This window comes from Chlorocebus sabaeus, chromosome 4 (assembly GCF_047675955.1).
Source record: "Chlorocebus sabaeus isolate Y175 chromosome 4, mChlSab1.0.hap1, whole genome shotgun sequence".
NCBI lineage: Eukaryota > Metazoa > Chordata > Mammalia > Primates > Cercopithecidae > Chlorocebus > Chlorocebus sabaeus.
In genome coordinates this window covers 2,433,028-2,460,094 of record NC_132907.1, presented here as the reverse complement: position 1 = coordinate 2,460,094, position 27,067 = coordinate 2,433,028, and the positions used below count along the sequence as shown (strand labels likewise).

Below are 27,067 nucleotides of genomic sequence, written 5' to 3'. Positions count from 1 at the left end.
GTAAAATTAAAAGCTAACTCTACTCACCACGAATCTACTTTATAAAATTTAATGTTTACAAAATATTTTCATACATTAATAGAGCACAAATAAAGAAAATTATGTACTTACGCCTCTATATTTAGAGCCAAATTTCCATTCCAGAACCTCAACTTTGTAACAAAAAGGCACAATTTTAAATGTTTCAAACGTTGAAAACAATCTTAAGAATTTTTAAGTGTCTAATAAAAGGTCCACATTTAAAAAATTTTCTGTAAAGCAAGAAAAAGGAGCTGCTGTGACATTTTAAAGAGTAGCATGTCCTGTAATCTTCTAAATATTCTTTGTTCCAACCCCATCAATAATTTTGGGAGCTGCAATAGGCAAGTTAGTTTTCAGGTAAATGCACAGTTTAGCAGAAATATGCAAAATACTATGAAAATATTGGAATATATTTCCATATACGATTCCATATATGGAATAGCATGGAAAATACTACACTTTGGGAACATTAGGGATCTTTAAAGAACATATTTAGAAAACAACAAAAAATTTATCTTGGAGATTATTATCAGGAAATTTTTGGACCATACTGATCTGTTAGGTTTGATTCACTTAAAAAAAATTTATAGCAACTCCCTATTTTAAGCAACGTGTTGTGGGTCGTAAAGAGGGTGAGTGGAATGGGTGTACATTTGCAGAGAATACTCTGACACTAATTTGATTTTTCTTTTTCTCTTTTCCATCTAGAATATTTTGAGGCCTGAGGACATTATGTCAGAAAATTTAAAAATGGAGCATGTTTTGTATGTCAAAAAAAATCATAGTCAGAAAACTTCAGTTCTTTTCTTATATCCTTTTCTATAAATAATATTTTTTATCTTTTTTATATAAAGAATAATCACCTCACAAAAGAAAGTCCTAGTGGGTTTAGACCTACATTTGGACTGAAAAGAATGTCTGTGGTGAATGGTGAATTGTAGCATAAAAGCCTGAATGAAAAGAATGTTCATGAAACTTCACACAAAACCTCCAAACCCTTATATCATGAGCTTCCCACAATATAACACAGAGCTCTACATCCCAGGAAAAGCCTGCCTGGTCTACTTATCATTCCTGCTTTATGTAGTGTACTGTGTGATTGCTAAATTAGTATATAATGCATTTATAATATTTATAGTACCAACATTTAGTTAAATAACCTTTATGTAAGATTTATGTTGTTTTTTTTATTTCTCATTTAATGGCAAATTATGAAGAGCATGTTTCATAAAGATAATTCTCCATTTAAATTCATCAGTCCATTAAATATTAAAATTACGTTTCTGATGCAATCGAGAACAAATTTGTCCAGCTTCAGTGATTATTTGCACTCATAAAAATTAGGCTTGATTAATAAAATTTAAATGCTTGATTAAGTTGACATTTTCATGTTCCATTGTGATTTATTAAAATTAGTCTCCATCTCCAGGCCTGGTATGCTGGTGTAGGTTTACCTTTCCCCTCCTCTTACCCGACATCCTGAGCGAGGCTGTTAGAAAGGAGGATTTTGCTTTTGGACTCAATGATAATTTCAGTGAAACTCCCTGTTCTTCGCTCATGGTACTGCCTGCCTTTGTCTTCATGCACTGTGCACGGTGGAGATTTGTATTACAATAATCAAGAAAAATGTTTCTTTCAAATATCTATGGATATGACCTGTAAAATGGCATACACTTATGGTATTTCTGTAAAATTCAGTTACTAAGGTGCTTTACATTGTTGAAGACTGCTTTGCTCAAGTTTCTTCATATGCTTTTATTGATAAAAATATAGTTTTTATTTTTTGTGGGACTTCCGTATACATTGCAAGGGGACTATGGATACAGGAAATCTTACTGTGGCAATGCTATTATCTGTCTACAGGCTTAAAACCAAGAAAAATGACTCATGACCATGAAAAACCATTCTCTTCAACAGGACTTAGAAGGGAACTCTTCAAGAGAAATAGTGACATATAATGTCTAAGCTCCCACTTGCTTGCTGTTTTACACATGGCAAGGTTCCCAGGTGTCATCTATTGAGCACTTACTCTATGCTTAACATGTGTTGTCTCTTAAATTCTTAGAAGACTCTAACAAGGTACCTATTGTTCCCATTTTATTGGTGAGGAAATTGAGGCATAGCAGAATGAATAAACTTGTATAGCTAACAAGTAGAAGGTTTGGAATTTAATTCCAGATCTTCCGAATTTTAAAGTTTGGGCTTTTAACCTCAAGCCACTGGAAAGATATAGCGATAACGCTTATCTTAAAGGTGTTTTTGCTGTTGCCTATGGGAGTATAACCCATTTGAAAACTTTATTTAGGTAAACTGTCTCCTGTTTAAGCAATGCTATCAGAACATTCAGTTAGTTTCTAAAGAACTGATAGTGTGTACTAGTTTTCTGTTTTTGTCTAATGAAGTAAATTCAGTAAGTAATACATGACAATAAAATGTCCTTGAAGGTGTATGTTAGTTTGGTCACGGAAACATACTGTTTCAGTTCTATGTACATAGGGTAGAGAGGCCTGAAAGTTGTATGCTCTTCACAAAGGTGTCTCATACAATGCTTACAAAAATGAACACAAAACTCTCAGCATTATTGGGCTTCCTAATAGTTCTGATTTATAAACACTTTCCACAAGCAGATAAAGACATATGATTTGGTTTCCACTTTTAGTTTGTTAATTGGGGTCTTAGAATTTCTTGTCACCTTTCTAAACCAAGGACAATAGTTCTCCACAAATATATGAAACTCTCTGCCAGCACCACCCTTCCCCCACCACCACCACACAGAGAACAATGATCAAGACTAGAAATGCAAACTAGTTCTAAGGTCATGAGTCAGGCAGAAGGTACTTCTGTTGGCCCCTTTTCCTCTCTCCCTCCCCAGGTTTAGAATAGTTTCGCTCTCTGCCAAGAGGAGAGTGCAAAGCCATTTAGAAAGAACAATCAGGAAATAATCACTGGAAATCGGTAGGATAACACATCCACCCTCAAACCAGAATTGGGGGTATCCTTATTTTCCTCCCCAGTCTTACATCTCAATTACAGAAATGGCAAAGTCCTGAGGGCAGATATTTGGAAGAACAGAAATGCTAAGACCCTTTGGCAGATATATGGGTGGACACTTTGGAGAACCATCAAGATGGTGAACTCTTTGGATCCATGGGAGGATTGGAGGGGTTTAGGAAGCTGGTTTTTCAGTGACTCTCTGGGGCTCCAGGGTTCAACTGTGGCTCAAATAAGTGAAAATCAACCATTTATGGGAGCAAGCATTTCAGATATCCTTCAGAGTTGCCAAAAACAATTCATTTGGTAGAAAAGGAGTTGGGGAAGAAATCCTCTATAAGAACTAAGAGTACCTCTTTGCCTCATTATATTCTTATATGCATCTCTGGAGAACTGAGCAAGGTGAGGAGAATTCAGGAAGATGGTGGAGGCTAAAATATGAGAGTAACTGGGAACAACCTCTAGGGCAACTACCACTAACTTTATATTGGAAGTCTCTCTTCTGAGTCCTACTAGAGTTAAAGCAAGAAGTGTGCATTCCAGTGAGGAGAATCTTTAGTGAATTGACTTTTAAAAATAGAAGTGTTTCCTTTACATCTTTCTGTATTTGAACTGACAGGTCACGTACTGGTAATACTCATCTTCCACCTATCTACCATTTTATCTTTTCAATTTTCGGTTTGACTACAGTTTGAGAATTGAGTAAAAAGGAGAGTCAATAAACTCAAGAAGTATTAAAACCAAACATGGAGTTACTAAGTGAAAACAACAGACTGAGGCGTGAAGAACAAACAGTGGCCACAGGTAGCTGTTTAACGCCCTGTTTCATTACATATGCATCACTCATATACATATATGCAGGAGTATCTACATGTCTTTTGACTGAACATTCTGCATGCTGTATACAGACCTCTATCACTGCACCTATTATATTCATATATTCTATTCAGTTGTTTCTCTCACTAGACCACAAACTGTCCTGGGCAAGCCATGTATCTTCATCATCTTTGAACCACAGTACTATTAGTGCCTATAAATGTTCAATAATATTTGTTGAATGAAAGTAATTATGCATAAAAATTAGATAATTTTTGATTTTGAAGGAAAGATCAGACTAAAATATTTTCAAACTTTTTTTAGTAACTCAGAGCAAAATGGTCCGAGCCATTTTGCTGTGTTGAGATTAGACACACAAATGGAAGATTCAATTAGAACAATCTGAGGAGGACCCACAGTGAGCCAGTTATGACAATATGAGAGTGTTGTGATTTTTATTGTTATGATTACTTTCTAATTTGGTCATGAAGTCTGTCTCTTGAGAGTGACCATGAGCCAAGAGAGCCATTTTCTAGAGTGCTCTGATGAGAGGAAAGTAAGACTCAGGTGTGTCAGTCAGACAAGATACATTAAGGAGGTGAACCCAAAGTGCATAAAACAAGAAATTTAGTACTTACTGGTCCCAGAGAGGTTAGAGATGCCAATGGGAGACCGAGGGAAGGCTGGAGGTGGCAGGGAGCTCAACCAGTGGGTGGGACACGCAAAAGAAAAAGAGGAGCCGTCAGACTATGCCTTTATTAAGGTCCATGGGTGTTATCCCGTGACTGGTTTAAAGAGAGCACGAGGGGAAATGCTGACTTGGCTCCAGTGCTAACCATTAGGTTTCATCAAGGTCAGCAGCTGTAGGGTGTGTTGGGTCAATGGGATGAGAAGCAAGTGGGCTACAGCATAAACAACCACACAGAGAAGGTAAGCTTTAACTAGCCAAAGGGGACGGGTACTGCTAGGTTTCAAATAACTCATGTCAGGCCTTAAAATGGATGCCTAGGCAGCAACTATATGAAACAAATTTATGACAGATGTGGGAACTCAGAGGTATGGGCTCGTTTAACCTCTTAGCGTATGAGTTGGTAGGGTCAGACTGGTAGTAGGGGGTGAGTGTCAGGGATGGCTCTCCAAAAGAAAGAATAATGATAATTAGTGGTTACCCAGGCACAGCTGTATAAAATGTTAAAGGCTTAATGGGTTGCAAATTAATATTAACTACCAAAAACCTTCAAAATGCATATACTCTCACCCAGAAATTCTTCAAGGACTTTCCAAAGCATATTACCAGAAAGGAACCCAAAGATTTCTTTAGGGTTTTCTTCATAGTATTGAGAAGGCAAAATATTTGAAGTGGGCCAGGCACGGTGGCTCACGCCTGTGATCCCAGCACTTTGGGAGGCCAAAGTAGGCAGATCACTTGAGGTCAGGAGTTCCACACCAGCCTGGCCAACATGGGAAAATCCTGTCTCTACTAAAAAAAAAAAAAAAAAAAAAAAAAGTACAAAAATTAGCTGGGCGTGGTGGCAGGTGCCTGTAATCCCAGCTACTAGGAAGGCTGAGGCAGGAGAATCGCTTGAACCCAGGAGGTGGGGGTTGCAGTGAGTTGAGATCACACCACTACACTTCCACCTGGGTGACAGAGTGAGCCTCTGACTCAAAAAAAAAAAAAAAAATTGAAGGAAATATTTCTAAAAACTGTCTAATTAAGATGACTGGTGCAGTGGCTTGCACCTATAGTCCCAGGTAGGCAGGAGGCTGAGGTGAGAAAACTGATTGAGTCTAGTTTGAGGCTGCAGTGAGCTATGATGGCACCACTGCACTGCAGCCTGGGCAGCAGAGGGAGACTCTGTCTCTAAAATACACACACACACTCACATAGTGAAAACTGTATAGAAATTAAAACTTATAGTAGACTGTTTTCCAGGAATATGAGAGATATTTCCAGATATGTTGCAGAATATAAAAAGCAGGTGAGCTAAAATGGGTTAAATGTGACTCAATTTTTATAAAAAACAAACCATGTGTGATAAGAAATATACATTTACATTTGTAAGTATATTTTTAAGAAAACAGTAGAAGGCATAGGAAGAGTGTATAGAATATTTGGGAAACTAAAAGTATACTCTGCTCCAGATACTCCTGCGACTGCTGGGGCTATCCCATCCTGGTCCTCCTCCTTTCCAGACCCACTACCTTGGAAGGTCTTCTTTTCCCAGGTTGAAAGGCCCCTCTTCCAACCCCTGTCTCGGGTGGGTCATAGCCTTCATGGCTGGACAGCCACCTCCTCATCAACGCCAACCGTGTCGCCTACGAGCCTGCTGTGCCAGTGGAGGAGCCCCGAAGACCATCCCAGGATGATGCACCCCATAAAAGTACAGTCTTGCAGGGGCTACAGCCACCCACAGTGCACCTGTGTCTTTGCCAGCCCTCTGCGGCTGCAGAGCCACCGTGCATCACACTCAGGCCTCAAACTCTTCACGTGCGGCACCTCGGGCAAGGATTTCAAGCTCTTCCACCATGCTGCACATCTGTCCTCAGTGGTCACGTGACTTCCAGGCCTCTGCTAAGTTCCAGACCCTGCCTGCACTGCCCTTCTCCAGCCACCACGTCTGTCCCATGCTGCACCATTCCCACCCACGCTCTGTGAGTACGGGCTTTGCAGACGTTACTGCCTTATTCTGGGCCTGAGTTTTCTCACATGTTCAAAGGGAGAAGCATCACTCTTTTTTTCTCTTTTCTAGTTGTGTCATGAAGACAAAAGGATTGCCTTCCCTGAGCCTGTGGACTGGGTGAATAGGAGGTAAAGCAGGGAACACAGGCCTGCGAGTCAGCTGGAACTACCTTCCCATCCAGCTGTGCTGCGCTAGCCTTTGCAAGTGGCTTGGTTTCCTGCTCTCCCAAGTGGCAAGCAATTGTTCAGAAGAAAGTGACAACAAAAGAGGATGGCCATGGTCTTGTTCATTTCTGTTTTCTCACCCTTAGGCCACTACTCCCACCTTTTGCTCAATAAACATTGCATACTCCAAAACAAACAAAAGCAAAACAACACCACCACCACCACACACATAAACAATCCTGTTGGAATACTGAGGGGGATGAAGCTGAAACTATGGTTTAGGTGGGGCCTGCTCCTGACGGGTCTTCTATACTTGAAGATGTTGGGGAATACCTTTATTTCAGAACTGTCATCTCCCTACAGGTTTGGAGGTAAGAATAAAAGGTACAATTGAGATAGAGTTGCCAGATAAATATAGAACATCCACTTAAACTGGAATTTCAGATAAATCAAGAAGGTTATAAAAACATATAAGTATGTCCTGTTGTTATCTGAAATTTCCATTGAACTTGGCATCTGTGTTTTTATTTGCTAAATCTGATAACCCTAAATTGGGTACAAATTCATAGGGCTTCAGGGCTGGAATTTGAGGGAAATTCGCAAAGTAGAAGGCCTGGTCATCTACTGAGAGGGAGGGGACAGTGGTGAGGAGACTTGGGATGAGTGAAGAAAATGTGGAGATCTTGTTGGTGCAAATCCAAAGCCTGATGACGATGGTTATTAACATGTTGGGTTGCACTATGTACAGCAAGTGATTATCTAACAAGGCTAAACAGTTGGTGAATAGCTTTGAGAGGGGTCACAGGGGAGAAGCTTTCTACCAATATCTGATTGGCTGTTGATTCTACTGATTTATCCTAGTGATCGTGTTGGAAAACTAAAGGTCTGGTTCTTTTCATGGTCCTCCTCAGATTTTTTTCAAGCTGATGACCTTCTGAAAAAAATTGAGAAAATTGCTGTTGAAATAAGCACGAAGAAGAAAAGAGTGATCATCCATTTTTAGATGTGTTTACAGGCTGTATGACTCAGTGTTGCTTCTGCTAAGAGCACTGAATATGTGGTCTTTTTTGGTACTGAGAGGCAAACACAGGAAACTTGTGGTCTATGCTGCTTTCAGTGAATGATAAAACTCTTACTGAAGTAGAGAGAGTCTAACTGTACATTCAGAGTGCTTTGCATATGACGTCCTCTCCTCTGTCAGCTTGGCTCTGGCCAGCCTCTTTAGATCCTGTTAGGAATACTTGACTTATTCAGTATTCCATATATTCCACCACAGACTTCTTTGGAATGGAGAACACTGACTGACAAAATAATAAATGTGCTTGATTTATAGGAGCTCAAGTCAATCAGATGTTTCTGTGGTGGACCATTCCAAACTGTTCTATCAACAGCACTTATGGCCAAGAGTACTGCTCTTAGGAGCTTTATTTGTAGAGATAAGTGCTCTGGGTCTCAATGGAACAGAACTAATGGGAGACAATATTCAGTATTATTCTGAAAGGGAAATGAAGAAACAAATGCTTTGTCACGAGAAGGAGCTAACTAAACATTTCAGTATTTCCTAAATTATTTTAGCAAAGCAGACTCTGTCTCAATTTGTGTCACAGTCATATCATGAGTCAGAGAATGATTTCATTGATCTGCCCCACTCTTCAGTCTTTTAATGCCACCATTGATTAGATAACTGAGATTGTTGTGTGGGAGGAATATCATGACAGTAAAAATGAATGTTCTTTTAAAGTGTAATTAAAAACACAGCTTGAAGAATTTTTTTGTGTCAAAGATATTCAAAAATTGCTTTGACACAAAAAAATTTATTCACAAATATGAAGAAGTCAGCTTTGATGGACTCCTCCCATGGTCACCTTGGTGAATGGAAGGTAGCCCTCCTGGTCATGAATGCTTTGGAAATTAATGGTGGCATTTGGGATAGAACAGATGACTAGCACTAATTCATGTGAGGTTACTGGGTACCTCATAGGAAGGAATCTGGAGACAACAGGGATTCTATGCAAGGCCCTGGAAACTAAGAAAGCAGTCCTTTGGGAAAGGAATGCCCATGTGTGTACCATAGATACAGCCTGGGACTTTACAACAAGGCACAATTGGGTTCACATCACACTTGCTCTGGGGAGTTGCTTACTTATCATCCTTGATACTGAATTTTCTGATGTGTAAAATGGGGATAAAACTATTTAGAATTATTTACTTGATATAATTATTATAAAGGAAAAAATGAGGTGACGTCTCTAAAAGGCTTAGCAGGATGCCTGATACATAGAAATTGCTTGATAAATATCCTTTCTGTTTCCCTCAATGAGAGATACGGAAGACATGGGATGAGGGGTGTAGGAAAATTACTACTTTCTATTAATATATCGGCTTAAAGGTGTAGTTAGTGCTACTGGCTTTTCTGTAATTCGTGGGAGAAACTTGCGTAACAGTGCCCAGGAAGAGGTGGGATATATCCCCAGCAGGAAATGTGATTGACTGGTGGTTCAGAGTATAAACTTCAGGCAGACTGCTCTGTGTTCTAATACTGGTTCTGACACTTTCTGTGTGTTTTTGGATAAGTTATTTAATCTTTCTGGCCCTGTTTCCCTGTATGTGCAGTAGAAATGATACTTACAGGGTGTGCAATAGACCCCTGGTTTGCTTGGCTAACCTATTTCCTTTATTCTCCATGACCTGATTCTCTTTTCTCAAGGAAGAGCTCTTGCAGCCATGCTTGTCTACATGAGCATGTTCCTTTGCTTACAACTGATGAAGGGACCTGGGTGGGGGGCGGCAGGTCACTTGACTTAGGAGGATCCAACCCATTGGCTGGGCTAACACAATCAGCTTGTCTCTCAGAGGAGGACTAAATGACATGGTGAATATAAAGTACTTCACACAGAGCCCAGGGTGTAATGATGTTTCAGTAGTTTTTAAATCAAAGTAAAAGCCATTTCCTGGCATCTACTCTTCCACTTTCAAAATGTCTGTCTACAGTCACTGTAATTTGGATAGTTGGTACAAGCCTAATAGGCAATGCTGGTGAGAACTTTTCCCAGGTTTTGAAGTGACACCTCAAACCAAGAGAAGGATGACATTCCTATCTTTATATGCCTTTCATGCCAGGGACATTTCTGAATAAAGCATGTCTTAAACGGTTTTCTCTGGAAAAGCCTAACAATTCTCATGCTAGAAATTTTAATGTCATAGTCCCAGTCTAGGTATATTTAGACCTAAGATTGCTTATTTTTAACAAGTCCAACTAGGAAATAGCAGAGGTGAAATATTTTTAACCATGCCTCTTTCACATGGGCACCCTCTGTGTCTACAGTTTTAACCTCAGGAATGGCTGTTTACTTATTCTGTCCTTAACAGGTTCAGCTCATTAAACGCTGCAAAACTTATTCAGCAAGGATTACATCTGCTTTTGCTCATTAAACTAGAATAGGCACCATGGTGGGGAAAAGGTATGAGGGTTCAGTGCCTGTAATCTTAAGGGTCTCCAAGAAAGGGAAGACTCTCCTTAAACACTAAACACACGAAGAAACACTTTCCTGTTTGGTATTAATCTCAAATATTAGCCAATATATTGAAGACAGAATTTTACCCATCTATGCATTTTTCATCTTTCACAGTATTTCTTTTATTTTCTTCTTCAACTTCTTATGTCATGGAAATTGTGCTTCCTTTTCTTTCTTTTCTATGACCTGAAGGTCATTTTGATTTTTCTTTTATAGTTTTTATCCTAATTAAATTTTGTCAGCTGAATGTATAGATTTTTGTTTTGGTTTGGTTTGATTTTTGGTGGCAGAAAATTCTTTCTCTTTCTCTGTCTCTCTTTCGTAAAACAGAAAGTTTCCTGGTTTGGAATCAGCCAATGGTGTGATTAACGCACCTCGGAGATCCTGTAAAGTTTTCACTTATGCTGAAAGAGTCTGCAGTGTCTTTGGGATATCAATATGGACTTACAGGAAAATACCATCCTTCCAGTGCTATGCACTATGCAGGAGAGTCAGTTCATCACAGCATGGCAACCCCTACACACACTTTCCCTAAATTCGTATATATATATGTGTGTGTGTGTGTGTGTGTGTGTGTGTGTGTGTATATGCATTCTGTAACCAGCAAAGTATAATCCAGGTTTCTTTTCAAAAGGAGCAACCGGTTCAAATGCACAGCTGGATATGCCAGCAAACACATAATTAGACAAATTGGATTTAAGAGTTACGTAAGGTCTTAACTGAGCCAGTGAATAAGAAGCTGAATGAAACGTTGTGATTGCTGCTCTGGTGCCTAGAAAGAACAGAATATGTGGATCTGTGTGTTTTGGGCAAATAAAAGGCAATTACTGGGAGTTATGGAGTGTAGTTGGCATTCCATGAGAGTTAGACTATAGAATGTTTCACAGTGGGTTGTGCTGGGGAAGAAAAATGTCCATGGCTAAAAGAGGAGCCTGTTAGAGGAGATGTACTAAAAAGAAAAGATTTGGTAAATACTATTTTGAAGCTATATTTTGCAAAAATTATATGATATGCATTTTTTCAATACGCTATAAAATGTCTTAGAGAATTTTAAGTACAAAAGGATACATTATATATTATTTTTCCTCTAAAAGTGGATGTTTCCAGCCAAGCCAGGTATATTCTGGAGAAGATAACAAGCAAAGTCTACAGTTCCAGAATTTTTCACTAAGAATACCAAAACCAGTGACTAAATATTGAAGATAAGCCCCCTCATAGAATTAAGAAGCTAAAGCTAAATTACCAGTTTTTCCTATTTGGAAATAATCTTATTTGCAAATTTGTCTCAAGGCAACAGAATGAAAAGTAGATATTCTTCTCTCTCGACAATCTCCACGAAGTAAACGGGACAAAAAAGCAACTGTCTGAAAGAGTCCTATTTTCTTAAAGAAAACATCCTGAATTAATTGATGAAAGTGCCTATTAATCCCCATGACACCAATGCTTGTAGCATTTAGGGCTTGTCTCTCAGTGTGCGATTTAAATATATATCCATAAAATCCTTGCCAATAATACTAATAACTTCTTGTCTATTGATGCCGACTAAATATTAAAATCTCTATTAGCCATCTCATGTTTGTTTGATATACTTTACAAAGAAGGTTTTGAACATGTCTAATTTGCAAAGCAGGTACTACAGACAGTGACAAATACAAAGATGAACAGAGTTCCCTTCCCTCAAATTTATAATCCAGTAAGAAAGACAGAAATATAATAGAGAAGTAAACATGGTGTCTTGTTGGCAACTTTGTCACATACTAAAGGAAATTATTTTGAAGAATTTTATATTTTGCTTACATTGCTATTTGAAGTGTATTTTACTTGTGTTATTTAAAAGGGAAGTTCTTTTACATTGAAGGTATGTATGCAACCATTATGATGGTTACTATTAAGTATTATACACTACTTTTAAGCTGATGATCAAATAATTCTGCATCATTATGGGCACAGTAGTTGGCAAAAAATCGATTTATGATCTGTTATAATCTACAGATCATAAATCAAATAGAGATCTTTAATGGCAAGAAAAGTAGTAGTCTGCTAAGGACCAAGTAAATTCTCGTGTTTGCCAACCTTTAAATTCTTCTCAACAGCAGTCTATTGAGTTATCAAATTGTAAATGTTGTATTTGGAGAAGACACTCCCCTTATTTATTTACATGTGGGAAAGCTTTTCGTAGTTAGGTTGCTAGGGGCATAGTGATAGACAATCCAAGGGGAACAAAGCTTGGCAGAACATATGTGATTATAGTGTGGGCAGCTTCTGCTACTTAGTCTAAAACTCTTCTAGAAAGAGAAGGTTGTCTCACACATTCTGCTTTCAAAAATGCCAAAGAGGACAGGTAGATTTAGTATAACTTTCCCTAGGTTAAATGAAAGCTCTTCATCCTTAAGCTTGATATCTCAGTACACCCCTGACACAGAGAAGGATATTTACTGTTGTCCAGTGAACCTGCATTGAACTAAGGTACTTTATACACGTTTCCAGGCCAACAATCATGAAGCCTTCATTTCTTCCAATGACAGAGAACAAAGAATCTATCTGTCTTAAGTAAAATACATTCACGTAGTTTGATCACTAATAATTTTGTGACATTGTATCTTAAATCAGAATTCATTAAGATATAACAAATAAGGAGAATAAAGCAATTATTTGAAGCAGCACCCATTTATGATTGAAAATCATAGATCATTCTTTGGTGCTGCTCCCTGTTTTAGTTTCTACCAAGAGGAGTAATGTTAGAAATAAGTGAATACTTTCTATTGTGTTAGGGCCAAAGAGTCGTTAGTTTTGATCTGATAAAATTTTCCTCTAAACTTGAGTATTTGTAGACAGAACTTCTGGTTTGTAAAGCCAAATTCAATGTTGATCTTGTCAGAGGGACTAGAATAAGAACAAAAACACATACAAGTAAGAGAGTAGAGACTTACTGTATCACGTTGCCTGTTATCTTTCCCTGATATTATCAAGAAGTAGTTCCATGTCAATAGTAACAACAAAACCAGTGGTATCATGTAGAGCTCAAAGTTCCAGACAACAAAGAGAAAGAGCTGGAGGAGAGAGAAGAGAGAAGAAGGGATGAGTCAACACTGAATTTCATTAAATGGAGTCTTATTTATACTCTACTTCAAAAACCCAAAACTGAATGCTTCAGAACAGGAAGATTTATCTTGAAAACAAAGCCTTGGAAACTTTTAGACATTTTTCTAAAAGTATAACTGACCCTTGAAAAGTCACTGGTAAGATTTCCAATTTGTTTAATTTCTATTAAGGAAAAGTTGATATCATTACGTTGTCAAAGAGGAAATTTGAGTTTTTCTCCTCCAGTGAAATTATTGTTAAGTTGAACACAATTTGTAAAAAGCAGCAAAATGAACTCCACTACACTGTCAGAAATAGCCTGGTTTATCTGCCTTAATGATAAAAAATGAATCACTATTTAATATCAGGGACTTTTAAAAAATCTTACTTGGATAATACAACGTAACAAGATTAATAGGCAGATGAAAATACCAAGTCTACATCAGAGAGCCCCAAAGATTTCACAACATGAAAAAAAGCACTGCTACCGACAAGTGTACAAAATGGTTGGCTTAACATTTAGCATTACCATAGAAATCAAACAGCTATTACAAGGAAATTTTGTCAAAACAAATTTTAAAATGCCTATTTGTATTATTCTTTTTTTAACACTACCTACTTCTCCAAGTATATAAACTTTTTCATTGTAAGACAAATGTTAGATTAAGAACTCAGGGTGGCAGATGGAGTCATTCTAAGAACACTTACATTATAAAACAACACAAAGTTGGATATAAAGGATGACTCAACCCCAACCCACACCAGACTTGTAGTCCTGGACAGATCATCTAAATTCTCTGGGTCTGTGGCTTTTGCTGTCAAATTAAGGTAATGTTAAGGCAGGAGGCATTTAAAAACTAGATTCCACTCCTGACACTAATGCTAACTAGCCATATAACTTTTAAGCAACATATATATCCCCTCTTTCGTTTCTTCCCTAGTAAAATGGGGATAATAGGATTATCCACCTCAGGGTTGTAAGAATTAAACCCACTGCTTGGTGCACAGTCATTTCGCAAAAACAAAAACCCAAACCATTATTGTGTACATGTTATTAATACCTTACAAAACACAGAAAGTCAACTAATTATTGATTAAGGTCCTCAAGTAATACAGATTATAATACTGGAAGCTAGAAAGCCCTCTGCCTGCTAAGATTTAGCTGAACATAGCATAACTGGGACTTTCAGCCAGCTGGTTGGAATAACACAAACATCTTGCATTTGATAGGTCAGGAGAGTTAGGGGCAGTGCCCTAAGGACACCCGTGTCAGGCACAGCAGCATGGACCATTTGCAGTCTTCTTAACAAATCTCAGTGAAGCCTGCAGCCTATTTAAATAGCAGAGAAAATTAAACAGTGTGAAATGGTAGGGAGACTCCTGGCCTCAGGGCCAGGAAACCAAGGTTCTGAGCTTTAGAAAGTCACTTTGCCTTAGTGTTCCCATATCTTGACAGAGGTCTATAAATCTAATTGTCTTGAATATTTCTCTAATATTTAAAATGACTTCATGACATTACTGTACCATCTGTTTTTTCAATGTGACATTAAATTTTGAAAACTATGTATTTTACCGAATTCTTTTATATTCATAACCAAGAGGGCACCAAAAAGCACAAATAATAGTTAAGTAAGCCAAGAAATGATTTTGGACAGAATTACATAGTAACTATAGATTCAAGTTCCTGCATAAGAAAAGTTCCAAATATTGTCATACATGAAGCAGGAGCCATATCTTTTATTTTATGAGAAAAGTAGGAAGATTTCCAGAAAGAGAAAATATTTTCATTCAATTTTTGAAATTTATACCAATTATACAAAGATGATATAAATAATTGATGGTTATGATTATTAAAATATATTTTTATAAAGATAATTCTTTTTTTGGAAGTGAATTAAGGTAAATCTGACAGACATCAATACATGTAAAAGGGAAAATCATTTTTGGCTAGAGTCCATATTCTTTATATATTTAATTGTAACATTTAGGCAGTCACTAGAATATAAGCTCCTGTAAAGGTAGACTTTTTGTTTTCATTCACTGTTTTACCCCTAGAGCCTGGAACAGTACTTGAGGCATGGCAAGTGCTCAATAAGTAAATATTTACTGAATTAATGGATAAATGGACACTGGGTTCCCCAATCATTCAACAGAATTCTATTTAATTATTTGTATTAGCAAAAGTTCTATAGATCTACTACATAAAACCAAGTGACTTCAGGAAAATGCATTCAGAGTTACAACCTGGGATACTACTAACAAATTTCTCCCTCTGACAAAAAAGACTACCTTAGTACTTCTAGACAAGATTTTCTTTCCATTTGGCTATGCAGTCATGAACTATTTTGGATATTATGGCCTTTTCTCTTGGACCTTACTTTATGTTTGCCTTTTCTGAGGGCACTCATTTGACTTAGTGTGTTCTGGCCTCATGGATGGGACTCAGATTATCCCATTGCTAAATATGACCAATTGTAATCTTTGTAACCTATTGAGCAGATATATTTTCCCTTCTAATGTCCATTCATTGGTGTTAGGTTCCTCGTCTTATTCAGAATGAATTTCCTTGTAATGTCCATGTATTGGTGTTAGCTGCAGGCCTGTCATCCACAGAAAAAACTTCCTAGATGACAATCCTGCAAGCAATCAAGACATCTCTCATGCCTTCTTCTTCTCTAGGTTTAACATCACCACTTACTTCAAGCATCGGTTACACATTATGGTTTCTAGGCACTTCCCCATTGTAGTCATCTTCCTCTTACCATATCCAAATCAACACATCAAAAACTTTCTTAAAATATAGCACTCAGAACTGACACACACTTATCATAAATGCCTGTGGTATTTTTATATGTCCTAATAACACGGGTACCAGAACATGGATTGGGGAAGGACAGAGGAGAGAGAGAGACAAAGGAAGAAATTATGTTCATTTTAGGAATTCTGGCAATGGCAAAACCATCTCCTTTTCTATTGTGGTTTTAATAATCTAATATTTGGGTAATTGAGTGAGGAGCTTCTACTGTTGAAAAAATATATTTTTAAAACATGAGGGCTTTGAATAAATTGTAAATACAAAAGCATTTATTTTTCTTTTTCAGCACCTAAATGAAGATTTCAAAAGGTTAAAGAACATGAACACAGATTAACAATAAAAATGTATTGATTGAACAAATACGTTATGAAATATTAGATGTTTGAAAGTAGAACAGCCAATCATTTATTCAATATAATATTAGTGATGATTCTACTTCCTGTTAGCTGGTGAGGCTCCTCTAACAAAGAGAGCCCTCAAAGGAAGAAAGGAGCTTTTTAGCTCATTCACTCCACACTGAAGCCTCTTCTCTCCTCTCTCTTCGGAAAGAGATCAATCTTCTCCTCTTTCCTATAAAAAAACTGAGATAACACAAAAGACCTGGCCTTTAGTGTCCCACTAGAGTAGTAAGAGAAATAAGGCAGCTGGAAGAAACCCAAGGAAGGCCATGACAATGAAGGATCTGTCCATGGTCCTGATTATACATTTTCAGAGGTATGGGGGAAACAAGAGATATAATAATGCATTAAAATGGGATGGAAAAAGAAATCAAGAAACAATTTTTAAAATCTCTAATGTATTCACAGAATACAAAAATAAACCATAAAATGTCTAGAATTTGTCCAGATCTGCATTTCCGGACTGCTTTTTGCCTCTGTGGGTCATGGAACGAGGACCTGCAGATTTTAGAATTTTTTGATGTAAAAGTGTAGTGATAAGGACACTCACAAATGTCTACACAGTGTTGAATTCCTTCACATCCTTCACTACAGCACCCTTTCTGTATTTTTTCCTCTCTGTCACATAATCTCATCATGTCTCCCCCATCTCTCCTTTTAATAAGGAAACTTAGGCTGTCTACATTTTACTCTCATGGAATACATACCCAATTCCAAACAAAACATCTACCCCTACATTAGTTATCCATGTTCATTAGAGACTAGAACTATTCCAAGAATTTGGTGGCCTTCTTTTTTAATCATTAGATGGCTGTTGTAATTTACAATTAGAATTCAATACCAGAAAATCTTTAGGGGGCATTAGCCAAATGGTAATAAGTACACACAACCCCCTTCATTAGAAAGAGAACACTGAGAGTTTTACTTATTATCCTGCATGTTAGAAGCTCTTTGTCAACTGGCCTTGGTCTGTTAGCCACGACTATGGGATCCCTCAAGGAGCTGCTGCAGCGTGGTACAGTAGACAGAAGAGTATTTGAATCAGGCCTAGGGCATCCAAGCTCTCTAGTCACTAGCTTTGGGACCTTGGGCAAGTTACTAGATTTCTCTTAGTTTTGTCATCTGAAAAGAGAAAATGATACTATTTACTTGGCAGATTTGAGAAGCAATTAAGCTGATGCTTGACACCTATAAAATGCTCAACAAGCATTACTACGTGTTATGACAAGCAGGAATTCATTGGCTTACACTACATATAATTTTTTGGCCCTTCTAGTGGCTTATCACTTTTCATATACTACCCTAGAATCTATAGCTAATGATTGTTTCAAGAATAAGAGCTATGCTAAAGGAGTCATGCCAACTAAATAGAAAGAGATGATGAAATGAGTGCCACTTTCAGTTTTTCATATTTAATTTGTGGTGACTGAGTGCAGTAATAACCCCAATTTTTCCATGTTTCCCTGTATCCATGACTTTTATAATAGCCTCCCACAATGACTGAGATTAGGCATATAACTTATTTTGGTCAACGATAGAGTAGCAAATATGATGAAAACAGAGGCTTAAAAAAACATGGGGCATAGTTGCTCCATCACCCCAGTAGAAAGCCAGACAGCATCCAAAGCAAAGCCACCTAACAGACCAGAAGCCAACCAAAGACGCAAGAGTGAGCCCAGCTAAGCCTAGTCCAAACTGCTAACAAAATCATCACTAAATAAATGATAGTTGCTTTAAGCTACTAATTGTGGAGCGGTTTGTTATACAGCAAAGGCTCACTAATACATATTATTCTGTCTCCAAGGAGACAATGTGGTAGGGTAAAATACAGTTCAACCAGAAGCCCAAAGAAGTGATTTCAGTTCAATTTCTGCTATCTGATCATCATAGGACCCTGTGCAAGTCAATTATTCTCTTTTCCTTTAGTCTCTTACCTATAAAATGGAGATTGTTACACCAGCCTATTTCACAAGTTGGCTGTGGAAAAGCAAGTGATATATGTGAAGATGCTTCATCAAAAAGTACTATATTATTAATATAATGCTTTTCTTTTTCTTCTTCTTTTTTTTTTTTTTTTTTGAGACGGAGTCTTGCTCTGTTGCCCAGGCTGGAGCACAGTGGTGCGATCTCGGCTCACTGCAAGCTCCGCCTCCTGGGTTCATGCCATTCTCCTGCCTCAGCCTCCCAAGTAGCTGGGACTACAGGCGCCCACCACCATGCCTGGCTAATTTTTTGTATTTTTAGTAGAGACGGGGTTTCACTGTGTTAGCCAGGATGGTCTCGATCTCCTGACCTCGTGATCTGTCCACCTCGGCCCCCCAAAGTGCTGGGATTACAGGCGTGAGCCACCGTGTCCGGCCTATGCTTTTCACATTATAAATTATTATTAAGAAAATTACACAGACTTTATAAACTTAATAAGTCAATATGATCATTGTTCTTTTAGCAGTTGTAGAAGACAGGTGTTCTTTAGGGTGAACTGTATTTGGTGAGGAATGGAGAATTTTTTGGTGGGAAATCCTAAGAGTTAAACAGAAGAGTTGCAGTTAAAAGTTTTACTAATAATTGAAACAAAAAATCTAGATCTTTACAAAAATTCATTATTACTAGCAAATGGCTGAAACATTAAAGATTTTGTGAACTCAAGTTAAAACAATTCAGTATTAAAATGTTAACAATTTCTTAACAATCTTATTATGCCCCTATATATGAAAAACAGCTTGTTCGGAACTAGTAGTTTCATGAATTCTAATTCTTGTTCATAGTCTTTGTTCATTTTTAAATTCAAAAATCTTTTATCTAAATCAGTATTATGTTGACTATAATATTAGTAGCAACATCGCAATATGCAATTTTGAAGTATCTATTTGGGTCAGGCTTTAAAAACATTCTAAATTTTAACCATAAATATTCAGAATGAGGTTTTTCTTGAAAAGTTTTAATTTACCGCAAGGTAAATAGACTGGGCACGGTGGCTCATGCCTCTAATCCCAACACTTTGGGAGGCTGATGCAGGAGGATTGCTTGAGGCCAGGAATTCAAGACCAGCCTAGTGAGACTAGGTTACTCACTAGGTAACCTAGTGAGACTTTGTCTCTACTAAAAATAAAATTAAAAAAAAATGTAGCTGGGCATGGTGGCATATGCCTATGATCCCTATGAGCTACTCAGGAGGTTGAGGCAGGAGGAACTCTTGAGCTCAGGAGGTTGAGGCTATAGTGAGCCGTGATTGTACTACTGTACTCCAGCTTGGGCAACAGAGCAAGACTCTGTCTCAAAAATGTATATATAACATAATTTCTCCTAACAAGTATCTTATCGCATATTGCATAGACTGAACTTTAAGGAAAAAGTCCTGAGAGGCAGGCTGGGAAGGTAGGGACTATTACCTTCCTTTTACAAAGGAGGAAACTGAGGCTTAGGAGTTTGAGACTTGTCTGAAGCAAGTCTGAGTGGCAGAGCCAAGTCTTCTGCTTCCTAATCCAGTATGCTGTTCCCACGAAGCTCCACTGACTCTAAGGTAAAGGGTCTTAGATTGAATGTTGATGCTTTAAAGGTATCAATTATTTAGGTACTGATTATCCAATTCATAGATTTTCCATATCTTTTTCTTCTCTTCCCCCTTCCTCTAGGATAACTACTTTTGCATCAGTACAAGGAAATGGAATGCCACTTAGGTGTTCTGGTAAAGGTTTGGTATGGCAAAGAGGCCAAATACTAATGGCAGAAATGAGGTTTGTGGAGCCAATTTTATTCTTCCTTTTTCCCACTATCTTACACGACTCTGAATAATCAAAAGTTGGCCATTCATAAGGTTTCTATTAAGTGGGGTTTTCTTCTGTACAAAATGTTTAGAAGAGGTTAGCAAGGGGGCTGTAAAGGCAAAGACTGGAAACTGAATGAGCCAATTACATTGTCACAGAAAAAAAGCCCTACTTTTTCAAATAAAGATTAAACAACAAAAAAAAATCTATCTGTTCTGCTGAGAAGTTATGTGAAGGTGGGGCAAGGCTTTTCAGTCACATTAAACAAGGCATACTATACAAAGTAGAGTGAGCAATTCCAAATTTTAAGATTTTTATAGCAACACCATTTCTTAGGAGGTGCAAGACATGCATGTTTTTGATTTCTCTGAGCCTGGGGTTTTATGAGTCTCAGGCAGGACTGGGCCATTCACATCACCCCATCAGTTGATGCTCTCGTTGGAGTGCAGTGGAAGATGCCTGCGTTCAACGATCATCCAGTACGACACATGGCAGTATCCCTGGGGGAGCCCACTTCAAAACAAGCATTTAAGTTGGAATATTGAATATCCTATTCTTTTGCAAACTACAGTATATTTTAAAAAGAAATCTCATCCAAAATGATTAACACTTCCTACTGTTCAGGAAAAAAGCCTGCCCTTTCAGACTAACAGCTGTGGATCATTAGCTCTCCAGTGATGAGATGTGTTTGATGAGTATTTTTCTTTCTAATTAAGAGATGAGATTCTCTATTTGACTGTCTCTTCAGAAATAAGTGAAGAAAAAATTTTCTGCCTACATGGAAAGGCCATCTCCTACAAAACAATTAATTATTTCAGAGTCCTTTTAGAAAATCCTTTTCCTTCCTAATTTCAATTCATTTTTTTCTTAAACTTAACATACATTTACACTCAGACCTTCACAGTATTAACCCATTTTTTACCCAACCTTCACCCCCTAATGTTTTCCTGTATATTTCATCATTCGACAATATCTATTTCAGAAAAAACAGAATGAAGAAATGTGCCAAAAGTGCGTATATGCTTAGAAGAGTTAATCTGGAAGGACTTTTTTGGGTCCTAACACAGAACATTTGGTATGAGAATGTTTCTTGATGTGAGAGAGACCTCAAATTAGAAAGATAACAAATACACAGGATATGCCTTTTGAGGAACTAGGCAATGATTGGGGGGAAAATTCAAGGTGTTTATCAATATATAAAAACTGGTTATAGTAATGAATACTTAAAAGGCAATTATTTTAGCTCTACCAATAAGATTGGCCTCAAAGAAGAGAACTGGATAAAGTGAGACCTAAAATACACTGCTTTTCTTTTTGAAAAAGCCATCATCAGAGTTGGCAAAGAGGTAAAATTTCTGAATTGCAAACTTGATTGAAGAGAAGGATAGTCAGAAGCCAATGAAAGCACTGTTTGTGAATTAACCCCACCAATTGTCTCCTTAAATCCTTTTTGGCACAAGAAAGGGAATATAAAAAGAAGGAGGATCAACTTTCAAACATTTCGGTGCTGAGCTGCCACTTTTCTCCCTAGGGCACATTTGGAAATATGCAGGGATGTTTTTAGTTGTCACAATGACTAGGGTGGGAGAAGGGAAATACTGGCATTTGGCGGGTGAAGCCAACGTGAATCACTCTGAAATATGTGTGACAGTCATACCCAATGAAGAATTTTCCTGCCCCAAATGCTAAAAGCACTCCTCCTTGAGAAAAGTTGTCTGTTTCTCACATAGATAATAGAATATTCTATAATTAACTTAGAAAAGAAGAAACTATATGTATATATACAAGTGTATACAGAAGAAAAAAGCTAGGTATTATTTCCTATGTGATGGCATGAATTATGACTTAGAGTAAGTCAGTAGCAGAGAAAAAAAATTGTCCTTATAAGCATTTGCACTAGATATTCCTATTAATGTTTAACATTCCTTAAAAACATGCCTAAAGTACTGGAGGTGAAGCCCTTATGCCCATTTACACTCACTCAAATTAAGTCAGGCTCCACCACATCACCAGAGTCTTTAGAACCTAGTCTTCTGGGAAGGGGGTGGTTTTGCCTTGATTTAAATAGCCAGATGGCACCACCACCTGTTCAAAGGTCTTTATTTCTGGTTGGCTCCACTAAAGGCTTTTGTACCACCTCCATTCAACAAAGGAGAGGAGATAGGCAAAGTGAACCTAATTAATTCCTAGCATAACGATAACCTTTTCAAGGTGGTTTTAAAGTATGATGTGTTGTTCTTTTGAAGAGAGGCTTTGCTTTGTTTGGACAATTTTCTAAAATACACGGTAGCAGGGAATTGATGGCTACCTTAGACCCACTGAATCGTTCCAACTTATTTTGCTATTTCCTGTGATCATGCCACAATGATACAGTGAGCATTAATATGCCCAAAAGAGCCTCATGTACAGTGGCATCTCTCCTCTCTGTTAGTTAGAATGAAAACTGCTTTCTTTTTGACTAGTTTCAGCCAGATACCAAACTGACAAGACTTGATCTGTTGTGTTTCGTTGTGTGTGTGTGTGTGTGTTTCTTATGTGTAGAGAAAAAAAAATCAAAGTGCACTATCTACCAAATGCCTTTATATTGAGTAGGCAAAATGTGTCAAAAGAACTATCTATCTCTGTTCTGGTAACAGGATGAGGTATATGGGAAGGAGCAGAAAAAAAGTGAGAAATTGGTTGATTTATTGGCAAGCTGTGACTTGAATACATATACTGAAATTTTATTTATTGATGGTGTTGAAAAAACATTGTTTCTTCGGGTTTACTAGGATGAACAAATATACATCAGAAAGTTCCAATTCTTTATATTGTGAAAATGTATGCTGGGTTTTTGAAGTTGCTATCTGAAACCTAAAGTCTACAATCTTAGTACATCAATGCTTTTTTGAAAAACATAGCTTGACTCTATCTGTTAAAGAAGCAAGTGTGACAACTAGATAGGACTCATTTGAAGATATGCTACATACAAGCCACGAAAGCACCCAGTGAAGAATCTCCACAACAAAATGGACCCAAACAACCTCAAAGATGGAGCTATCAACTAATCATAGCATAATGCACACTACTTTCCTTGATGGAGATATTATATCAATAGAACCTGCCAGACAGAAGGCTTGGGAAGTTATTTATTTATTTAAATTTTTTTTTCAGCTTACAAGTTGTACTGATAATTTGTGTCATTTTTATCAAAGTCAGAGATGAAAGGCTCTGGCTTTGCTTTGAGAACACTGACAACTCCAAAATGTAAAGCCCAGAGTATGTCCAACTTGAGCATCACATAACCACACATGAATAACTGATAAGAAAATTCCTGCAATGTTGTGAATTTAATGTTAGTAAAAGTTTGGATGTAGAATGAAAGTGACAAATGCTTATAGATGCCTGGAGAATGTTGATTCTCTGAAGTCCCTTTCATTAGAAATGAGTCCGTTACCTTTATAGCTTGTAACACCTACCATGGTATCAAACACAGTTGATGTTTTAATTTTAACAGCTTTATAATTCACAGAAGTTCAGCTCATTCAAAATCAGGCTGTAAGCAGAGTCATTTTTGCAGACTACAGATCAGCATGTATTTATTATTTTAAATGACCAATTAAGAGGAATTGATATTATGTGGCCTGTGAGGAAGCTGCTGGAATCAAGTAACAATCACTCTAAAAAATGCTCAAGGACTACATCAAAGAAACATTTAAGAATGAGTTAAGGCTGTTAAGCTCATTGAAGCTTGCCTTTCTCTAGTGCCCTGTTTTCCCAGGATCCAACTTTTTCTCGAAAGACCCACAACTATCTCACCAGTGCTAGGGAACTCACAGTCCATGCTTTAATTATTTTCTAAGGAAGACAAAAAAGGGTTTTAATGTTGGATCTCAGTGTATTTTAGCTTTTCTTCTTCTTATGCCTCCAATGAAAAAGATACCTTTTTCATGATACTCTAATCATTACATGATGTGCTGATATTCCTTCCTGCCTTTCAAGTTTTCCAATTATTGTTGAACAAAATTGCTACATTCACTGTGATCTTTTATTTCAGTGTATTTTATAGAAATTGACAATTTCTATATATTTTCTAAGGCATTAGAAGTGAGGTAAACATTTATTAAAGCTTATTAAACGCAGTTTCCTTTTAAACTTTTAAAGAAATGAATGTTACCACTCCTATTTTTGAAATCAATTTTTGATCAGTTCCCCTTTGTGTATATAAATGCTGTATCTAGACACACAAATCTTATACCAATGTTTGCTGATGTACAAAATGTAAAATTTTCCCTAAGCTTGAAATCTGGCTTTAAAGCTATCTCCATCATGAACAGGTACAATATTTAGGGCAACAGCTGGCACTTCAGTTGCTCATGGGGGGAACCTCCCTCTGTTCTCTATACTGTGCCAGAAAATAGGATACCCAGCTATCTAACAAGCCAAACACATGTTAGTAAAGTCTGTGATACAAGTTACTTTAAAAATTAGTCCTTCAGTCTTTACACCTCCAGCTCTAACTCACTGAACAGGAATGTCTTTAAAAAAGCAGATGATCAATTATGGTAATTCCTTTATAGTAGCTGATGTGCAGAGTGTTGAATTCTGCCAAGTTTTGGGATATCTGGTAGCACTCTGACTTTTTTCCACTCAAATTATTTCACTCAGATTTATCCAACTTATCAAGACTCTCTTCCCTGGGCTACTGCCTTCTGATCTTTCTTTTTTATCCTTCATGATATAACCTTGCAGTTATTGTTGATTATTCCTTGTCCGGATTTAATATCTTCATTTAAATCTGAAAATCACAGAGCCAAAGTCAGAAAGTGTGTTTTTAAATTTTCGCCCTCATAAATAGATTTAAGACCTAATAATATCGTATATTTCAGCTATCGTTTACCAGCTTTTGAAACTTCGTCTCCCATTCCATCTTATAATTTTCTAATTTTCTCCTTCACTGGTTTCATTCCCCCAATCCCTCTGTTCTGGAAAAACTTCAAGAGTTATGTTTAGCAGCTCTAGCTATGTCTGAACAGTTCTCTTTGCAATTCAAATAATCATCTTAGGCTGATTTTAACAGCCTTCTTTACTCCATTCCATCTTTTACCCTTGCTGCGTAATGTTTACTGATGAATGTCTTTCTCCCATTTATTTCTTAACAGCTCGAAGTGGTCTAGTTACCGCACGGGAAGCCTAAAGGTTTGAGCACTAAGTATACATTTCTCTTGGCTATTTTCCACACCTCTAAACATTCTCTTAAATGCAATGGGGCTTGTGTTTCAATGGTAACAGAAGTTATCAGAGAACACTAGTTTAGACAGCAAGCAAGCCGAACTCCAACTGTTCAAACAGCCTGACTTTTACAGTAAAAGGAAAGGCCCTGGGCCAAGACCACTGAGATGAGCAGGTATTTTTAGTTCACTTGTAGGCCAGCTCTAATGTAATTCTGAAATGTTTTCTTCAAACCAAACCCGACTTTTTCAGGGCTGTCCAAATCTGTTTTCTTTTATAGCAAGTACAAATTCTTGGAGCAAGGGAGGCATGCGTATCATTTGCAATGCTGCTGCATGTCTATGGTGTTGATGCCCGATGGCTCAAATTAGTCCGCAAAACAGATGAGCGCATTGTAATTAGCTCTTGTCAAACTGTTAGAAATACAAAAACCAATTCCACTGTAATAAAAATTATGAAAAAGAAAAATCTCTCCTATCATTTTCAGCCAAAATAGTTCCTGAAATGTCTGTAGTTTAGGATTCCAGAGTTCTAAAAGAAGGCCATTTCATTTTCAGAAAAGCTTTCACTTCATTGACATGGAGATGCCGAGATGTATTATCTTTCAGGCATTTTTCTCATTGTAGCTGACTGCCCATAGAGCCTCGTTTCTAAAAATGACCTGTCAGGAGTGGACATATTTTGTTGAGCCACACGGCACTGATGTACAATTCTCAAGAAACATTTATACTTCTCTGAGTACTGTTTTAAACCAAATTTCCTGAAGTTTTTTAAATCAATGATTTACTGTGATCAATTTTCCAGAATAATTGAATATTGCATTCTATTTAAACAAAAGGGGATGTTAAGCAGGCATTAATCATAGGTTCAGACGTGATGTCACACTCTCACATGATGATCCTCAGTTTCTTGTTGACAATTTACTTGGATATTCATTGTTGGGACAGTGACTCTAAAGACTACTTAGGTCAATCTTTTAAATTATTCACAAGCTTCAGGAAGGTTTTAGATGTCTCTGAAATTTAATGTCCTCTCAAGGAAAAGTGTGAGCTATTAGTAGATGGCTATTGTAAAAAGCAAATGTAAATACGAACCAAAAGATGGTGCTGTTTGTGATTAGGTCAAGGATACAAAAAACAAAAACAAAAACAAAAAAACCTTTCTACATGTCTTCTGAAATTTTCCAAAGATAAATTCAGGTGTATTTGTGGGAATGAGCACAATAATGTAAAATTAAACTATATTTAAAAGTAATAAAATTACTATATACAGAAAATTCAGGTGCACACCTGTAGTCTTAGCTACTTAGGAGGGTGAGGTAGGTGATCGCTTGAGCCCAAGAGTTCAAAACTGCAGTGCACTGTGATTGAGCCTGCGAATAGCCACTGCACTCCAGCCTAAGCAACAGAGTGAGACCTTGCCTCTTACAAAAAACAAAAAACAAGATGATACAAAATGGATAATAGAACTAAAACCACAAAACCTCTAGAAGAAAGTATTTGTGGCCTTGGGGTAGGCAAGGTATTTATTCACAGATACAACACCAAAAGCATTCTCTCTCTGTATGTGTGTATAAATGTCTGTGTGTGTGTATGTGTGTGTTTGTGGGT

At 37.3% G+C, this 27,067-nt stretch overlaps 1 protein-coding gene across 16 annotated transcripts in view; it reads right to left on the bottom strand.

Moving 5' to 3' along the window:
* MCTP1 (multiple C2 and transmembrane domain containing 1) overlaps window positions 1-27,067 on the bottom strand; it is a 595,101-nt gene that overhangs the window by 83,027 nt on the left and 485,007 nt on the right. For 13 of the 16 annotated variants that reach the window (XM_007978702.3, XM_007978722.3, XM_007978744.3 and 10 more), the window contains one exon: window positions 13,119-13,238. The exons of the other annotated variants lie outside the window; for them this stretch is intronic. In XM_007978702.3, coding sequence (XP_007976893.1) covers window positions 13,119-13,238 — 120 coding nt within the window. The remainder of the gene's footprint in view (window positions 1-13,118; window positions 13,239-27,067) is intronic. 16 annotated transcript variants of the gene reach the window in all.